The sequence below is a fragment of the Moschus berezovskii genome, chromosome 3, assembly GCF_049115385.1.
Source record: "Moschus berezovskii isolate FMDL1 chromosome 3, NW_MosBer_1.0, whole genome shotgun sequence".
NCBI lineage: Eukaryota > Metazoa > Chordata > Mammalia > Artiodactyla > Moschidae > Moschus > Moschus berezovskii.
Genome location: NC_142462.1, coordinates 111,146,947 through 111,167,613, shown reverse-complemented (window position 1 = coordinate 111,167,613; position 20,667 = coordinate 111,146,947). Strand labels below are relative to the sequence as shown.

Below are 20,667 nucleotides of genomic sequence, written 5' to 3'. Positions count from 1 at the left end.
AGCAGTTGTGGCATGGGGTAGTCTTAAGTCCATCTCTTTGCTGGATAATAAATAACCCTTCTTTGGAACCTGGTTTATCCCCTGGATTAGAAGAAACCTAGTGACTCTCTTTCCATTTGCAGACTAGGCGGTTGAAGATTCATTTCATATTTTTTGTGCTATGCATAGTTTTCATCAGTATGGTTGGCTGTACATTCTTACATATCCAGAGATTTCTAAACCATTCCACACACACACACACACACACTTCTATGCAGATTATTCCATAGTTTATCCATTGGGATGGAGTAATATATTCACTTATCAAAACCAAATTTTTAAACTGATGGTTTAAAAACATTTGGGTTTATTAGTAAGTGTTTATAGCTAAGAGTGTTTGTAGTTTCACTTTCTGCTTTTTAAAATTAACAGTAAATATTTGGACTAATTTTCTTGCAATCCTTGAATGTGTTTGAGTGTGTGTGGCATATAAGGAATAGCAAATGAGACTGCTTGTGATTCAGTTGCTTTACTATTCACTCACCACCAGGCTGCATGTTTATGATCGCCGCGGTGGGTTATATTGTTTTCATTCATTTATAATCCTACATTGTGTAAGAGTTAGGGTCCAGGCTTCCCTGGTAGCTCAAACAGTGAAGAATCTGCCTGAAAAGCAGGAGACCTGGTTTCATTTCCTTGGTTGGGAAGATTGCCTGGAAAAGGGAATGTCTACCCACTCCAGTTGATTTTTGCCTGGAAAATCCCATGGATAGAGGAGCCTGGCGGGCTACTGTCTAACGGGTTACAAAGAGTCAAACACGACTAAGGGACTAACACTTTCTTTTAGGGTCCAGGAAGGAAAGAGATCTCACACTCAAGTTATGTAATTTGATGTGTTTAATAGAGAGAATCTTTAAAATGCATGAGCAGAGGAGAAGCCACAAGGAGAGTGTAGAGCTTTGTTCACCTGTCCCTAGAATGCCATGGCAACTCTAATTTGCCTATTTCTGTATGATTTTGATTCCTTCTTCCTCTGTCACAGCAGTTCTGGCATTGCCCCTTCACTTAACACTCATTTTTCATTCAGGTTTTCAGACACCATTCTAGTATTGATTTTAGCATCCTAGTGTTAGTCTGGGGGTCCTGATAATGTGTTAAATTCTCTGTTGTAGAATGCTCCCACATTGAGAAACTCTCTTTTATTCAACATTAAGTCCTGCCCCGCTTTGTCCCACACCCCCAGGACCCAATCCCATGCACACTTTCCTTTTCTTGTTGGTATATATTGGTTAGGTCCTACAGCTAGATTTTTTGAGATGTATTCCTTTTTCTCTCTGAGCAGCCTCTGCGCATTCCAGACTGGGTATATTGGTGTGAAAAGATTATTAGGTCATCTTAGATAGTAGCAAGAAGAGTTGATTGAGTAGATCTAATACTAGAATGGCATTTGAAACTTGAACAGCAGCAACAGCAACAAATCTATCCTCCAATTAAAAAAAAATTTTTTAAGAATGACATGATGGTTACATATCCTGACTGTACAGAGAGAAGACAGTGGATATCTATGTTTCAGACCCTTCCTGTGGTAACAGGATTGTGTTGAGAATCCTGTGCTCTATTGATCTATATATCTCTTCTTTTGACTGATTCTAATTTGTTTTTTTTGCTATAATAAGACTATAATTATTGTAAAAAAAAAAATCCATGTTAAGTGAGGTAGAAATACCAGAATTGCTGTGATAGAGGAAGTAGAAATCAAAATCTCACAGAAGTAGGCCTGCTAGAGTTGCCATATCAGAGACAGCTGGAAAACCCATCAGTTTACTGTTAAAATCCCAAAGTGAAGTCAAAGCTGTTTCTAGGTAGCAGAATCTTTTATTTCTCCAAAGCATGCGTTATATGGTGGTATTCCTTTGTCATAAATTCATGAAACCAGAAGGAGCACAATCTAAATAATTTAGGCAGTTTTGTCAGTATCTTTCTCAGTTGTCTGGGAGCTGTTACAGAAAAAGTCTAATTTTGCACCAAAAGAAAGTGTAATTAGTTTTACCAGCAGAATAGCATTTTCCTCCATTAGTTAAGGGTAGAGATTATAGCTAGTTATGTCCTTGAATGTCATACTGTCAGCAAGATTATAGACTATAGGACTTCTCAGAATATATGTAATGATTTGTAGTTGGTAATGATGACATCAGTGATGACATCAGTCCTGTCTTTTAAAAAACATAGCTTTGGTTAAAAACAAATTTTCTGAAAAACAACCTGCTTGGTGAATATTATCAAGCTTCCCTTGTGGCTCAGCTGGTAAAGAATCCATCTGCAGTGTGGGAGACCTGGGTTCGATCCCTGGGTTGGGAAGATTCCCTGGAGAAGGGAAAGGCTACCTACTTCAGTATTCTGACCTGGAGAATTCCATGGACTATAATAGCCCATGGGGTTGCAAAGAGTCTGACATGACTAACCGACTTTCACTTTGGTGAACATTATCAACATTAAAGTTATAATTTTTATTGGGAAGGTTATCAGTTATGGGGCAGAGATGGACATTAATTTTCATGGAAGACCATTATTATTATAATTGTAGTTGTACAATTAGACATATTTTTATATAAGGAACTTCCCTGGTATTCTAGAACAAAGACATAAAACTAACAGTTAACATTTTGTATGCAGTTTTGGCCATATTGAATAAATATCTGGATCAAGCATTTTTATCCTAGAATCAGAATGGTCATAAAAATATGAACACACAGTTAAAATAGTTAACATGTAAACTGAAATGTAAATCTGTGCCCATTGTTATAGGCTTTATTTCAATTATACTTTAATTACAAGGTTAAGCCTTCTACTTCCATGAAATATCTGCATCTGATGAAAATATCCTGGACATCATGCCATAGGCACTTCATACACTCTTACAAGTTTGTGGTAACAGGATTGTGTTGAGAATCCTGTGCTCTAAATTCTGCTCCTCTGACCCCACCTCCACCCCTGGTCCAGATACTCAATTTTTGACCTGTAGCTTGTATTAATAGCAAGGGCCTTTAGATAAATTAACAGAAAAAGCAGAAACTATCTGACAATAAGAAGACTGGCTCTGATTAATAAATTGTAATTACCAAAAACAAACAAAAAAAGGGACATAAAGGCTCTATTGAGGAATAATAAAATATCAGTCTTTGTACATGAGTCACTGATTACCCTTGAATGAGAGTTTATTATGACCAATAAGGACATAAATTTTCAGAGCTCTTAATGCCACATAGTTAAACCCAGTGAACAAAAATTTCGATTTTTCAAAGATAATTCTAATAAAGTAACTGTTCAGTTCAGTCGCTCAATTGTGTCCGACTCTTTGCGACCCCATGAATCACAGCACGCCAGGCCTCCCTGTCCATCACCAACTCCCGGAGTTCACTCAAACTCACCTCCATCGAATCGGTGATGCCATCCAGCCATCTCATTCTCTGTCGTCCCCTTCTCCTCCTGCCCCCAATCCCTCCCAGCATCAGTCTTTTCCAGTGAGTCAACTCTTTGCATCAGGTGGCCAAAGTATTGGAGCTTCAACTTTAGCCTCAGTGCTTAGATTCGTATAATTTGCAGCACTGTCAGAAGTTAGAAACATTGGTTACTGTAATTCAGTTTATAAAGCTATTATTTATTTTAGCTCAGTTTATTTCAATTTATGTCTACATTTTAAAAATCTTGACTGTTTATGACATGTGTGAATTAAAATCAGCAAAATCAGTAGAGGAGGCGTTAGGATGCTCAAGTAAATTAGATTTTTATGATTAAATAAACCCTAATCTTGCATAAACTACAACATTAATGGTACCATTTTTACACTGTGATAAAGCCAAGGAAAAGACATATTATAAAACTAGTCTAGTATCCAGTGATCTGCTTTGCCACGCAGGGGTATACCTATTCATGGAAAATTGGGCTGAATAGTTTGTTGAGAGGAAAAAGTTAACAATTTGCATTTATGAGGAAAGAGATCGGTTCATGAAGAATATGGTTAAGCTCTGTACAGGACAATTTGTAAGTCTGTAGATCATCAGTTAAACAGGTGCCATGTTTTATTAGAAAGAAGTTTTCAGTTAGGTTGGTGTGAGTTTGCCTGTGGGTCACTCAAAGGTCAAACAAGCGTCAGTTTTTCTTGGTTAGAAAAAAGTTTTCAGTTAGGTTGGTTGGTGTCAGGCTACACCTGGGTCACTCAAAGGTCTCAGTTACTTAGCTTCAGCTGCAGAAACGCTGAAACATCATCACTGGTTGTCAGCTTCCACTGGTTAAAAGCAGTTGCGTGGGACCAGCACAGCCAGTTTGAGATCTGCTCCAATGGAAAAAATTTCCTTCTACATTGTGAGTATCAAATCACTATACTAGTTCTATCCCACTGGATAAGTTTACAAGAGTGCTATAATAGTTTTATTTAAAATTTTTAGTTAAAACATGGTAAATTTAAAACTTCAATTTTGTTTTTCTAGTAATAATGAACTTTGCATCTAATTAAATTTAGGATGAACATTTTATTAGATATTAAACATAATAGGCATAAAAGAGGATATACATTTTTCAGAAATGAAAGGGAATATTTGAGCAAAAATGAAGTACTCTGTGTTAAGACGGATATTGATTTAGCCTTAAATAATCCTCTTGGGTTTGCTTTTGTAATACTTGGTGAGTCTTGAATATGCAAATGGACATGGCGAAGTTTATTTTGCTGTCAGTGGTTAAAGTTTTGGAGGCAAGAGCAGTAGCTCTTAGGTTGAATCAAATCATACGGGACTGGGACTACAGTCAGGAAATTCTCTCACCCAAATCTCAGTTAAATACATAAGCAATAAGAAAGTTTGTTTCAAGTAAAGCTCCCTTTCCTGGTTTCAGCCACAAAGCAGTGCTATTTGGTGTATGCCCTTGGGTGCACAAGAAAAAGAGGCAACAAAGCTCTAGCTGCTCAGAATAAATATTGTTTAAACTTTATTCTAAAAAACTCAACTGTATCCCTTAAGGTTCTTGGTATTTATAATTCTGAAGTCAGTCAGCTCTAGAGCATCTGACCGCACATCCCTATTTTCCTTGTGGATAATGATGAATGAAGTAGCCCTTAACAATCAGAGTCAATTGAAATTAGTTAGGACATCTATCGGTATCATAATATCAGATTTGGGCCAGAATTTATAAATGGATAATTAGGAATCTGGCTTTTCTTGCTGTGCTGAGATCCCAGCCAAAACCTGCCCGTGGGATCATGGAGGCTCCAGGGTGTTCTCCATCAGTACGGTCGCTCAGTCGTGTCTGACTCTTTGCGACCCCAGTAGACTGCAGCACGCCAGGCCTCCCTGTCCATCAATCACTCCTAGAGTTTACTCAAACCCATGTCCATTGAGTTAGTGATGCCATCCAACCATCTCATCCTCTGTCGTCCCCTTCTCCTCCTGCCTTCAATCTTTCCCAGTATTAGGGTCTTTACAGATGAGTCAGCTCTTCACATCAGGTGGCCAAAGTATTAGAGTTTCAGCTTCAGCCTCAGTCCTTCCAATGAATATTCAGAACTGATCTCCTTTAGAATGGACTGGTTTGATCTCCTTGCAGTCTAAGGGACTCTCAAGAGTCTTCTCCAACACCACAGTTCAAAAGCACCAATTCTTCGACACTCTGTCCAACTCTCACATCCATACGTGACCACTGGAAAAACCACAGCTTTGACTAGATGGACCTTTGTTGGCAAAATAACGTCTCTGCTCTTTAATATGCTGTCTAGGTTGGTCATAACTTTTCTCCCAAGGAGTCAGCGTCTTTTAATTTCATGGCTTCAGTCACCATCTGCAGTCATTTTGGAGCCCCCAAAACTAAAATCTGCCACTGTTTCCATGTTTCTCCGTCTAATTGCCATAAAGTGATTGGACCGGATGCCAATATCTTTGTTTTCTTAATGTTGAGCTTTAAGCCAACTTTTTCACTCTCCTCTTTCACTTTCATCAAGAGGTTCTTTAGTTCTTCACCTTCTGCCATAAGGGTGACGTCATCTGTATGTCTGAGGTTATTGATACTTCTCCCGGCAATCTTGATTCCAGCTTGTGCTTCTTCCAGCCCAGAGTTTCTCATGATTTACTCTGTGTATAAGTTAAATAAGCAGGGTGACAATATACAGCCTTGATGTACTCCTTTCCCTATTTGGAACCAGTCTGTTGTTCCATGTCCAGTTCTAACTGTTGCTTCGTGACCTGCATGAAGATTTCTCAAGAGGTACGTGAGATGGTCTGGTATTCCCATCTCCTTCAGAATTTTCCACAGTTTATTGTGATCCACACAGTCAAAGGCTTTGGCATAGTCAATGAAGCAGAACTTAGATGTTTTTTCTGGAACTCCCTTGCTTTTTTGATGATCCAGCGGATGTTGGCAATTTGATCTTTGGTTCCTCTGCCTTTTCTAAATCCATCTGAACATCTGGAAGTTCCCGGTTCATGTATTGTTGAAGCCTGGCTTGGAGAATGTTGAGCATTAGTTTACTGGTGTGTGAGATGAGTGCAATTGTGTGGTAATTTGAGCATTCTTTGGCATTGCCAGGGTGTTCTACTTAGGTCTTTATGTTAGATAGTAACCCTGAAGCCATGGCCACTGTGACTATGCCAGACTAGAGTCTGAAACAGAGAGCAAATTGCCACTAGGCTCATTTCCAAGGGACCCACCACAACTCTGCATGAACACAGTGCCCAGCACCCCAGTTGTGGCTGGCCTGGTGGTTTGTTTCTGCTATCAGTCAGGCTGTCAGGGCCACACTGGACTGGATCTGTTTCTCCCTGAAGTCAGAAGGCCAATAGTCAATAGAGAGATGGGCTAATACAATTGAATAGAGCATTGCTAGTCACACATGATACTGGAGGACTTTGTTAGCAAGGAGTTAGAAGAGGTTCCAGCAGTAAATGTGCTCCTTCTGTATACTGTGTTATAAAGGACTTTTCAAATGCATTGCTTTATTGGATGCTTATAACTACTCAGTGGTGTTGGAGAGGTTTGTATTTTTATGACCACTTCCAGATGGATGAAGGAAGAAGACAGAAGGGTTAAGTGAGTTGCCATGTCTGTAGCCATTGGAGGAGAATTTGGTGAGGAGGGGCATATTTTCAGGTGTTTTGGGTTAGGGTTTTAAAATCTGGATAGCGTGAACTTTGTAGTCGGGTCATAGTATGGTAGCAGTGACTTTCTTGTTCAAGTAATCAGAAAATATTCCTGCCGTGCCTATGCTAAGTTATAGAGATTTATTAAGAAATATTACAAGGACTTCTCCCAGAGAACTTATAATTCCACTTTAGAATATACATGCACATAAACTATTTCTGTTTGGCAGTAATAACACTCAGGTGCCAGGGACTGTGTGGGTCATGGCTGACTGGTCCAGCAGTAAACCTGTGGATGCCAACCTGTCCTAATAATTCTGTCCATGTTTGTTTTACAGAAGTGCATCCTTTCCTAGGGAAATGCTGTGTCTCCTCTGTCACTGAGAATATCAAGACTCATTGTTTGTGGGGGTGGTGGGTGGGATGAGCAGGTTTGGTGACCAGATTCAGTTATTCACTAGAAGGGCTCATTGGGCTCAGAGTATATTCCCTTCTCCAGGAAATCTTCCCAACCCAGGGATCGAACCCAGGTCTCCCGCATTGCAGGTGAATTCTTTATCAGCTGAGCCACCAGGGAAGCCTGAGAATACTGGAATGGGTAGCCTATCCCTTCTCCAGCCGATCTTCCTGACCCAGGAATCGAACTGGGGTCTCCTACATTGCAGGCGGATTCTTTACCAACTGAGCTATGTGGGAAATATTACTCACAGCTGTGATTTATTGTAACAAACAGCTACAAAGCAGAGTCAACAGAGGAAAGGAACATGGGATAAGGTCCTGTGGAAACCAAGTGTAAAGCACCAGAAGTCTTCTGACAGTTGCGAAGGATGCACTTAATTTTTCCAACACAGATTGCAACAACTTGTGTGAAATACTGTTTCCTGGATCTCATCTGAGGTTTAGTGGTCAGGCTTTTCTTGGGGGTCTGGTAACATAAACACCCCCTGCCCAGCACAGACCCAGCCTCCAGACTCCCAGAAGGAAAGCAGGTGTTCATACACCAGGGTGTTTGTACCAACAATTCAGGCACAGTGAGCCACCCTCAACTGTTCTGGAAACTAGGGAACCCCTCCTGAAATTCAAGTTCCTGAATGCCATCCAAGGACCCACACTGCAAGCAGGCTTTTGTGAGGATAGCAGACTCATGCTTGTTTTGTGAATATGTCTGCACTGAGCGATTCTATAATCGCTTAAGTTGTTGAGAAAGCGACATTGATGGAGAAACTTTTCGGAATCCAGGGAAGTTTGATGTTAAGAAGAGGTCATGTTTCTTGAAGTGGGATTTGAGGTTGGACAAAAAAGAGAAGGATTCAAGGTGGAACTGCAGAGCACCGAGGTTTGACCCTGGTCCAACTCCTGTCCATGTGCAGGAGATGGAGAGGAAGAAGGAGAATTGGGATGTGTTTTAGGAAATCAGGAGAGGCCAGAGGACCACAAAGGAGGAAATACTTATTAGTATATAAAATGCTGCAGACAAGTAGGAATTACGGGGACTGCAAAAATGCCGCTAGGACTTCTTTTAATAATGTGTAAATTGACTTTCTTTAAACTCAAAGTTATCTGTACACATTAAGCAAGACATGCAGCTCATTGCCTTTAAAGCTTTCCTGTCCATCACATCTTTCTGTTTGCTTTGGGTCACTTAAAACAAAAAACTTTAAGAGTTTTGGGTCATTGATCTGCATTAGTTTGTTTGGCTTAGATTTTACAGGCAGAAATGGGTGAGCTTTGGGAAAGCTAAAAAAAATTTCCTTGAGAGTTACTGCATACTTCTCTCTGGTAATTATTTAGGGACAACAGCGGCCAAAAAACATCTCTTCTTTCCTTGATGGAAAAGTAATTCTGTTTGTTCATTAAGAGGATTGTGTTTGCCATTCCATTAATCTCATTGCCATTTGCTGGCGAAAAATGGAAATTGAAAGCTGCTTGTTTTGAGTCCTGACATCCCAAGGGGATGATGAGAGTGTTTGAATTTCCTTCTCCACCCTTGGACGTCTCCCAGACTCTCACTTCTAGGTCACCTGACTGTCTCCTGCTTCATTTCTCTCTTTGTGGCTTCTTGATGGTAAGGTTGTGTAGGACCTCTGAGATGGATAACCACTGTTAAAAAAAAATCATGTGAACCAATGGAGGCTTCTTTTTAATTTAAAATAAAAATGCTTCAGAACCTAATTTACTTGATGGAGGGGGCAATGATTTTGGCACTTCCCTGGCAGCCCAGTGGTTAAGACTCTGCCTTCCAATGCACGGGGCACAGGTTCAATCCCTGGTCAGGGAACTAAGCTCCCACATGCCTCACAGTGCAGTCAAAGAAAAAAAAAAAAGTTTGTGGCTGACTTTGAGTGTTGTGGTAAAGTGAATACTGGTGCCTCCTCTCTCACACTTAAGAGAATTTGGTGATAGGAAAGGTGGTAGAAGGTGGAGATATAAGTGCCCACTGTGGCATTTGCTGTCTCAATTTCCTTAAGCCTGGCCTTACTGACTTCATTGGACTTCAGGAAGGCAGATGCATACTCGGTTGGAAGTGGTTTTAATTCTCTGTCTCTTGTTCTAATATTCTAGGGCTTTCAGCAAAAATTCTCCTTCCACAGTAAAGAGATTGTGGCTATCAGCTGTTCCTGGTGCAAGCAGGCGGTAAGTTTGGGGATAAAATAAAACAATTTTATTGTTCTATTTCTCAAAATAGAATTATGTCATTGCTGCAGTTCCTGTCTGTAAGTGGAACATTATCCTAATTTATGTATTATTTCCCTCATAGGATCTGTGGAGGAAGAAAGACAGATTAGAACTATAGAACCATAGGATAAATGAGCTGCGAGAAACTAGCAATTAACCCTTTTATTTATATACATTGAAACCTGGAATCACAGGTCAGAAAATCCCCTCCTGATTCTATTTCTGAGTCTAGAATTGAGGGATTTTCACTCCGAGGTCACTTGCCCCGTAGTACACTAGGTCATCAATGACGATTTGTATCAAAAAAAGTTGCAACCTTAGATAATCCCTCTGACAAAGCAGTTCAGACATCTTGGTCCTGTTTTTGATGTGGGTGATTTTTTTTTTCTTAATGGAACTGTGATAGGGTTAGAGTGGGCTTATGTTCTTCCTTAGGTTTGGATGTTGTTATAGTTGGCTGTATGCTCATTGAAATGTTACTCTTTCTTACATTTGAACATGGATACTCATATGGATCCAGTGATAGTTTCCCTTTTTACTTTTCCTCTCTTCTCTCTCTCTCTTTTTTTTTAAACAGCTCTGTCCCAACCAGATGGTTTTTTTGTTGTTTTTTTTTTTTGGTCTTTGAACTTTTTTTTTTTTTTTTCCTTTAGCTAGACAACGTAGACTGACTCACAAGTTGGCAAACTATGGCTTGTAAACCAAATCTGACTGCTGCCTGTTTTTGTAACTAAAGTTTTATTGGAACGTGGCCATGCCCATCCTTTATGTGTTGTCTCTGGCTACTTTTTTGCTTCAGCAGCAGAGTTGAATAATGCAGCAGAAACAATATGGCCCCATAAGACTAAAATATTTACTATCCAGTCCTTTTATAGAAACAATCAGGACCCCTGCTTTAAGCTCTCAACTCACTGGTTCTTTTAAATGACTGTGTAATTGGGATATATTGTCCCCTCACTGCACAGCCAACCTGGAAATAAAGGGCTGTGCTGTTTAAGCTTAAGGGTTAAGGCTGTGCAGATAAACTTCAGACTTCCAGGTGGCTTAGGGGTAAAGAATCTGCCTGCCAACGCAAGAGACTTGGGGTGCATTGGTCGGAAAGATCCCCTGGAGGAAGGCATGGCAACCCACTCCAGTACTCTTGTCTGGAGAATCCCATGGGCAGAGAAGCCTGGTGGGCTGCAGTCAGTGGGTTCACAAAGAGTCGGACATGATTGACTGAAGCAACTTAGCACATGCACTGAAGATGCATTTACTTAAAACACATGAAATTGGCTTTTTTTGGGGGTGAAAAACTTTGGCATCTTTGCAGTTCCATCAGGTTCAATCTAATAATTTCTCTGGCATAATTTCACTAGCCCCCACATGTCAGGAGGATCTGCTGTTAATTGGTAGGGACACCTTGGTCTGGAAAGTTCAGTGTTTACTGCATCACCCTCCTGGCACATTTTTTGTTCTTGGCATTTCTATCTCCTTTCAGTTAATTGTTTTACAAGTAGTCTTTATGCTTCTCTTCAAGAGCATGTTCACAAATATAAGGGAACATGTTTCCTTTCACTCAGGGAACTGTGCAGATGCCAGTTGTGCAGTTACAGCTGGCCATCAAGACAGTGCCTTTGCTTGGAAAGGAAGAAGCAGATTTAGGCCCTGGGGGTCCCCAGCACTGTCTATGCTTGTTGTTTCCCTGATCTGGTGAGATGACACTTGCCAGGTGGCATCAACCTTGCCTTAGATAGGCCGCACATGCTGCTACCCCGTAGCTGCTAGCTTGTGGTTAGATGGTTGATCCCAGGTCATTTAATTTGGAAACTGACCTGCTTGACAGTGAACCCATGTGCTTTCTTTTCATGAATCTGTAGTCCAATTGAATCACTAAAAAAAAAAAAAACTTTCACTTGACCCTTGTGGCAGAGTTTTGATCAGTTCTATGTATCTTTACGGGCTTCCCTGGTGGTTCCGTTGGTAAAGAATCCACCTGTAATGCAGGAGACCTGGGTTTGACACCTGGGAAGACCTGGGAAGATCCTCTGGAGGAGGGCATGGCAACCCACTCCAGTATTCTTGCCTGGAAAATCCCCATAGACAAAAACCTGGTGGGCTACAGTCCATGGGGTTACAAAGTTGGACACAACTGAGCGACTAATCACAGCACATGTATCGTTGAGTTTCCCAGGGTCCCACGTTGTAGAAGTTGATTTTTCAAGGACTAAAAATACAGAACCTTGTAAGACAGATTATGTCTTATGGTGTATTTTAACACTATAGGTAATTCCTTCTAGGATATCTGATGTCAAACAATTAAGTGCCTTCTGTGGGCACTTCCTGTAGCAGAAAATAAAACCGTATTTGGGAGCGGGGTTTCATGTATTTGGGTCCTGACTCTACCCTTAAAAGTCATGCAGTTTTAGACGCACGTCTTAGTCTCTCTAGAGTACTCGGGTGTAAATTGTGACAGTTGGAGTCGGCAGTCTCTGAGATTCCTGCCATGTTAGAAATGCAACGGCTAATCATATGGGGGTTTATTTGAATTATTAAAATAAAATTATTTTTTAAATTTTATTTTAATTGGAGGATAATTACTTTGCAATATTGTGTTGCCAACAATCCTACATGCAGGGCAGCAAAGGAGACAAGACATAAAGAACAGACTTTTGGACTCAATGGGAGAAGGAGAAGATGGGATGATTTGAGAGAAAATTACTTTTTAAAGAAGGAATTCAAATGACATTTCTCTGGTATATCAAATTGTTTGCAAATCACAAACAATTTAGGGGGAATTATTATCTTATTAATTAGTATTTCATTCTTAATTGATTTAGTAATTTGCCACTGGATCATATCAGATCTTGAAGCTACTCAGCGGTAAAGATAAAATTGCCCTGATGTGATGTAATTAGGGTGGCTATATTTGCCATTTTTCCTGAGACAGTCCTAATTTATGTCTGCTGTTCCAACATAATTATTGTCTCTGCTCCCTTTCATTCTTAAAATTGTTTCAGTTAAGATGATAAATTACGTGGTCACATTAAGTATAATCTAAGTAGCAGCTACTGTTAATTTTTTTAAAAATCACTATGATTAAAATTTTAAAGCCTATAATTGTATAATGGGGATTTGATGTTTGTTAGAAAACAAATGCTGTCACACATTATTATCACTTTACAGTCACAAAAAAGAAAAAATTACTGGAAATGTTATTGGCCTAAGGTTACTCAGTCCATTGGGGTATAGAGTTAAGCACCTGGAACCTAGGTATTGTTGTTATCATTAGTCTATATTGACTTCCTTCCTTTCAAAAATCAAAAGCACTTTAGATTTGCCAAGTGTGCTAGGACCATTATTTTTTCAGCAGCCCTAGACAAACCCAGCAGAAGCAGTCTCTTTGTTTCTTCTCTAACAACTCTCTAGAAGAGACAGTTTTTCTCCTGGGTCCCTACACTGGCGGGACTACTGGGAAGGACTGATATCTGGATAGAAGAATGACAGGCAGATAGTAGGCATGCCACTCTGCTTGTCTTCATTTCCTTCTCAACATTATCCCAGATCAACCAAGTCTGTGAGGAGCACGAGCTAAGTGAAACAAAATTATGTGCAAAGTTAGCCTTTCTGGAACCCTCCAAGTCTCTAACACTTTTAATGTAAATATCCTATAAAAGGTTATCAAGTTTCAGCTGGTCTATAAACTGAGTTCTTGTTATCAGTTGTTATCAGTTTATAAAGTAGAATGAATTTGTAATCTGGTCTCTTAAGTTCCTGGGGCTGGTTGGGCAGTGATGAGGAGCGTGGAGCCTCTGTGTGTGTGTGTGCACGCAAGCGTGTGCACAAGTATGCACACGTGTACTTGTTCCTTCTTGCGGCGGCATTTCCCTCCCTGCAGAATTGTTTACTGGCCTGTTTCTCCCTTCAGTTTCACAATAAGGTGACCTGCTTCATGCTGCATCAGATTGAGGAACCCTGCTCCCTGGGGGCTCACGCTGCTGTTATTGTTCCGCCCACCTGGATCATTAAGGTGAAGAAACCTCAGGTAACTGCTGGGACCCTGGTACTGCTGGGCCAGCTCAGAGAAAAAGGAACTGCTGCTTCTTGCTTTTCTCCCCCCTGATGAGGCTCTGGGTTCCTAAGATCTCTGCTCACTCCTCCCCACAGGCCCATGCTTAGCTTCCCAGTTCATCCCGTTAGCCCATCCCTATACTGCTGTTGGACTGCAAGGAGATCCAACCAGTCCATTCTAAAGGAGATCAATCCTGGGTGTTCATTGGAAGGACTGATGCTAAAGCTGAAACTCCAATACTTTGGCCACCTCATGCGAAGAGTTGACTCACTGGAAAAGAGTCTGATGCTGGGCGGGATTGGGGGTGGGAGGAGACGGGGAGGACAGAGAATGAGATGGCTGGATGGCATCACTGACTCGATGGACATGAGTTTGAGTGAACTCTGGGAGTTGGTGATGGACAGGGAGGCCTGGCATGCTGTGATTCATGGGGTCGCAAAGAATCGGACACGACTGAGTGACTGAACTGAACTGATACTGCTGTTGGGCTCTCTCATGGAACCAGCCTCTTCTTCCTAAAGAAATCAGAGTTTCACTGCAGGAGTGCTTGCTCCCCGTTCAGATGCTAATATGTATTCTCTCTGCCCGGGCACTCTGCTGAGTTCCTTAAAGCCCCGTGGTGAGTGGTGCGTGCAGCTGATTCTTACACGACTCTCTTTTCTTGCAGCCTGGGCAACCCCAGGGAGTGACTGTGAGGGCACACGGTGGTGCAGGCTTCAGTGTTGGGTTGCGGTTTCCACCACTTCCAACCCCAACGCAGACTGTGGGTCATGACCTTCCCCAGTACACGAGGCCTGCTTAGAGAGCAACACTCTTTCCTTAAGGCAAAGTAGAATTTATCCTCTTAACAGCTAATCTCATTCTGTATGCAAGCCTCCTTGTACTCTCTGCATTGCAGGCTGATTCTTTAGGTCTGAGCCACCAAGAAGCTCTTTTATACGTGTGTTTCCCCCTAAAATTCAGTACTGTCTCTGATTGTTTTAGAGTAAACATTCAGTTAAATCAACACGTTTTCGTCAAAAACCTTGATGGTATCAAGAAGGCTACTAAGCACTGTGATGTAATACATGATCTTTGCTCTGAAGAACCATGTAATCACTTTAAGGAAAGATCAGGGAGAGCTTCATGAAGCAGGTGGGTTTTATTCTGCTTCCTTAAAGATGGATGGGATTCAGATCAGTGGAGAAGAAAATAACGTGCAGTAGAATGGCAGGAGCAAGTATACTTTGTCCAAAATTATATCCATGGGGCTGTTGACTGCAGAGGAAGGTTTAAGTAGGGGGTGAGTAAAAGGGAGGGACATAAGATTGTTCAGGCCTGACTCAGAGGAGATTTTTGCTCCATGTAAACTTTATCCTTCTAACAAAGGAATGATTGAGTAAAATTATATATATATGTATATTTTTAAATATAATTGTTTCCTTTTAGGAAACAACTAGCACGAGTATGTAGGATGACCTAGTGGTATGGGATTTTGGACGACTGAAGATAAAACAGGAAAACCAGAAGACACTACCACTCTGCAGAGAGACTAAGTTTACTTTTGTAAACTTTAAAAGATCTTTGGGTTGTGGAAATTTTCAAACAAGTGAAGAGAAAGGGATGATCATAATGAATTCTATAACCATGAACTTTTCTGCTGTTGTGTCATCTGTCCCTTGCCACACCGTATTTTTTTCATAATTAAATTTGCTTTGAGATTCCCATGCAGTTGTAAGAAAAAACACAGAAGGAACCCATGTATCCTTTACAGACTTTCTCCTCATGGTACCATCTTGTAGTATCAGGGTATAACATCAGAACCAGGATGTTGACACTGATCAGTGAAGACAGGGAACAATTCCATCACCATAGGTGTCCTTCTGTTACCTTTTCATTGCCACACCCATGTTTCTTCTGGCCCCACCCCATTTACTCTGTCTTCTTGAAAGTGCAAGTCTCCCTTTTTTCCTTTTGCTAGGGTATTTTAAAGCAAAGTTTAGCATACCATTTAATCTATAAATGCTACCTTTTGTTTCCCAGAAAGATAATACTTCAGAAAGACAATTCCATACCATTACTTCACCCATCAAAATTAATTTGAGGTGGCATCCTTAAATTATTTTCTGATTGTTTTTGATATTTTTTTACAGTTATTTTTCTTTTTTTTATTGATTTTTTTATTTTTATTTTTTTCTTTTTTATAAAATTTAATAAATGGTACAAAGCACAATGCCATAAACATTAACTGTTAAAATATCACCAAATGAAAAAAATACTATAGAATACACAGTTGCCAAAAGCTACATTAAGTTATTTTACAACTGCCTCAAGCTGCAAAAAGAAAAAAAAACCCAATGCTTTACCTAAGTTATCTCTCTCTCAAAATAATGCCATTTATATTATAAACCACGAACTCCCCATCAAAAGACGGGAACTGCTTTTGTTAATTCATATATATATATATATATATATATGACTGTATCACTTTGCTATACACCTGAAACAAACACAACACTGTAAATAAAATATAGTACAATATAAAATAAAAATAAGTAACAGAGCTTTGGGGCTCTACACCGAGTTAGAGTTCCTGTCAGAGGGATAACAGCACCACAGCTGCACTGAATCCTCATGAAGGAGGCACACGAATGACTGGATTACAAGAGTTACAGGAATGAGAGCTGCTCACATCCCAGAAACTACAGCTCACAGAAAACCAACAAAGGCACGAGATACAGACCATTCACTTATGAATGTGTAAAACTCAAGAAAGTCCACATCACTCCTTCAACATGTCGAAAGTGCCTCAGAATTCACACAATACCAACTTTCTCATGGTTCTGGTTAAATTACATATACCAGTTTATAACAAATGGCAAAATCTGTAACTCTGTTCAAAGTTTTAAAAAATTACTTAAGAATAATTTCTTGTATTTCTATGCCACCTTTATAATTCTGGTTTCTCATTTCTTAATTAGTAAATTCAGCGTGCAGGTTCTATCCCAGGCTAATTTATACACTTCCAGAAGAAACGGCCTCTTAAATCCACAGAGTGTTGAGGTGGGGAGCCCCCAACCACGTCAGATTTGTTTCACATATGATAATATACATGTTTCAATCCATTCTCCCAAATTATCCCACCCTCGCCCTCTCCCACAGAGTCCGAAAGACTGCTCCACACATCCGAGTCTCTGCTGTTGTCTCGTATACAGGGTTATCGTTATCCTCTTGCTATATTCCATATATATGTGTTAATATACTGTATTGGTGTTTTTGTTTCTGGCTTACTTCACTTTGTATAATAGGCTCCAGTTTCGTCCACCTCATTAGAACTAATTCAAATGTATTCTTTTTAATCGCTGAGTAGTACTCCATTGTGTATATGTACCACAGCTTTCTTATCCATTCGTCTGCGGATGGACGTCTAGGTTGCTTCCATGTCCTGGCTATAATAAACAGTGCTGCGATGAACATTGGAGTACATGTGTCTCTTTCAATTCTGGTTTCCTCGGTGTGTATGCCCAGGAGTGGGATTGCTGGGTCGTATGGCAGTTCTATTTCCAGTTTTTTGAGGAATCTCCACACTGTTCTCCATAGTAGCTGTACTAGTTTGCATTCCCACCAACAGTGTAAGAGGGTTCCCTCCCACCAACAGTGTAAGAGGGTTCCCTAAATTAAATTATTTTCTGATTGTTTTAAATATATCTTTTTTACAGTTATTTTTTCAAACTAAGATCCAGAGTCTACAACTTCCTTTTTGTTGACTGATCTCTTTAATTTCTTTTAATCTATAGCATTCAGCTCTCTTATTTTTCCTGTCATTTATTTATTGAATAAGTAGGGTCACTTTACCTACAGTATAGCTCATATTTTAATTTTGACTGACTGTATCCTTATTGTGCTTTAAAATAATTTAAATCCTCATTTAAAACCATGACCCATATTTCTTACAAAAATATTTAGATGTAATGACTGAGATTCAGGTTTAATTTCTTGGCAAAAGGACTATATGGGTATTGATGTCTCTTTCTGTAGTGTTGCTTTTAATGGAACATAATACCAGATTGTTCACTCTTAGCGGTGTTAGGATTCAGAAACTGTCATCCTAATAAATTTGTCCCTCTGTCTTTCATCTGTAATTTTATCCATTACAGTTTGTTGCCTAAATCTTTTATTTCATTAGGTTTTGTTGAAGGGTGATTTTCCAATTTTTACTCTTCATTTTTTAGCCTCAGTTTTTCTATAAAGAGACCTTGACCTTATTACCAGCAAATATAATACATAACAGATGGCTTTTGTGTTTGCCTTCGTTTGTAAATTTTCATGATAATAAGTTGGTATCTTAGCAACTTTTATTAGGTAGCTGATTGGTGGGAAAGGTTTTTGGAAAGTAGTTCAGAGTCAGGATGCTGAAGTCCAAAATTTTGTAATAATCCCCCTCTTTATTCCCGTTATGATTCAGGACATTGTAGTAATAAGAATGAAAGCTAACATTGATTGAATGCTTTACACATGTTACGTATTTTAAGTACCAGCATTCAGTATCTCATTGTCACGGTGCTCTTATCAGTCCCACTTTGCAGCTGAGGAAAGTGAGGAATAGTAAAGTCAAACAAATTAGCTGCGGCTACAGTTATTGGTGTGAGATGTATTTGAACCCACAGATTGTGAATCTGAAATCCAAGCTCTTAATGATATATCATGCTACTTTACCTTGTTGCTAAAACCAGCCTTGATGAATTAGATCACTTTAAAAATTTTGGTGGTCCCTGCTCCCCTGGGTCCCAAAGTCATCAAGTAATTTAACTAATTAACTAAGTTCTGTATAAAAGGAGGTGTATAATGAGCCTGAGGGGGCAGAGTGGCAATAGGGTAGTGGTGAAGGGCTCTGGTTTACGAACCAGGCAGCCTGGACTCATAACTTTGCTCTGCCACTTAATAACTTGTTTCATCTCAACTTAATCTCTTCTACTTCAGTTTCTCCTCTGTAAAGGGTAAATAATACTCGTACCTCTTTCATAGAGCTTTGTTGAAGACTAGTGAGCTAAAACTAGTGTAAAATAGCACACAGAGAACAGTACCTGGCTCAATGTAACCACTCAGATTTTAGCTCTTGCTATTTTCCTTCTTGTTGACTTTTAGGAGCACAAGGTGTCAGGTGAGGCGGCGCAGCAACAGATGACAGCAGGACAGTCATACAGGGGTCAGGATAGAAGTTACTGATCCCTGAACCGTTTGTGTTACAGTGAAAGCCGATGTAAAGAGGGTGAGAGAGAGACCCATGCAGGGGGTAGGAAGAGTCAAGAGTAGGGGCCATAGCCTGGTATCTATCTACAGTGTTTCCAAGTGCTCCTAGAAGTATTACTGTAGCTGTTGTATTTCACACTGGAGTGGGATTGTATATTCGCTAGCCCAATCCCTATCCCAGGGGAGACAGTCAAGACCTGCTCATTTACTAAATAAAAGAATAGAAGAAGACAGGGAGAACATCCACACCTAGAAAATGGAAGGAGGAGAAGGAGAATGTTGCTAGACAGAACTATGATAGCATGAAGTTTCACTATTAAAAAATGAAAAGAAAAATAGGACAGTCATTAATGTTCAATTCTGTAGACATGAAAAAAATAGCAAGAGTTGAGAGAAGTCCTTGTGTTTGGAACCAGATCATTGATCAATCAAAGCTGTAGTTTGTAGAGTATGGGGCATGGGTGGCAACCTGTTACAAATGGTGTGGAAGCAATAGGATTGGAGAGTTTATTTGGAGACATTGGGGGGGAAATCTTTTTTTAAAAAAAAAAATTTGGAAAGTCGATGGAAAACAGCAGATAAAATGCTTTTTGAGCATTTAGAGTTTATGTATCTTTCCACCTGTACCATATATTTCTATGTTTTTCCATTGGGGCTTCCCTGATGGCTCAGCAAGTAAAGAATCTGCCTGTAATACAGGAGCTGCAGGAGACACAGGTTTGATTCCTGGGTTAGGAACGATCCCCTGGAGAAGGAAAGGGCAACCCACTCTAGTATTCTTGCCTGAAAAATCCCATGGACGGAGGAGGCTGGTGGGCTACAGTCCAAAGGGTTGCAAAGAGGCAGACACAACTGAGCACAAGCACCTACCTACCTGTTTTTCTAGGACACTGCTTAACAATGACAAAGGAGAATTGAATTAAATAAATGTTTAATTAACCACATTCAAAGATGCTGTTACCTGCAGCAGGAGGTCCAAAGATGAATTCACTGATATCCACAAAGAGTGTACGTTCCAGGGAGGAAAATAGACACAGCAGTCTAAATCATTGGTTGGAGTCTTTGTTAATTTGATTCTGGAGAGGAATTCAGCCACAAGTAAATCCTTAATATTGGGTTGGCCAAAAAATTCCTTCAAGTTTTTTCCCCTAACATCTTACGGAAAAACACAAATGAGCTTTTTGGCTAGCCCACTGAAAGAGTAGTTTTCAGATGTCTGGGAAGGGATATCTGTTTGACTGGTGTGCATCTCATGGGGGAGATCCACATATGGGGATGAAAGGAAGGGGCCGGAGAGTTGGGTTGCATCCGCCCTGGTCATTGAGACGCGTACACATCTAAGGCGCTAAAGGGTAAACACCTAAGATGTAGAAACGCAGTGGAGATGTGAAGCAGAGTTGAGCTGCCTCCGCCATGGAGAACAGCCTAGGCTCAATGGAAAATCCGCCCTGTGTGCTTGACCTTGAAGGAAGTGGGCCACATCCCTGGCAAGAAGGATGAGGAAGGGTGATGTGAATCAGTAGGATCAAACTGAGAACAGCAGTGAAGATGGGTCATGAAATAAAGTCAGCTTAATTTGTGATGCTTGTGTCTAGATAAATGGCTCTAAAG

The 20,667-nt window shown here is 40.2% G+C and overlaps 1 protein-coding gene across 5 annotated transcripts in view; it reads left to right on the top strand.

Moving 5' to 3' along the window:
* The window catches only part of DGKI (diacylglycerol kinase iota), a 508,012-nt gene that overhangs the window by 241,061 nt on the left and 246,284 nt on the right, over positions 1–20,667 (top strand). For all 5 annotated transcript variants that reach the window (XM_088832644.1, XM_088832652.1, XM_055421328.2 and 2 more), the window contains exons 7-8: positions 9,663–9,734; positions 13,684–13,800. In XM_088832644.1, coding sequence (XP_088688770.1) covers positions 9,663–9,734; positions 13,684–13,800 — 189 coding nt within the window. The remainder of the gene's footprint in view (positions 1–9,662; positions 9,735–13,683; positions 13,801–20,667) is intronic.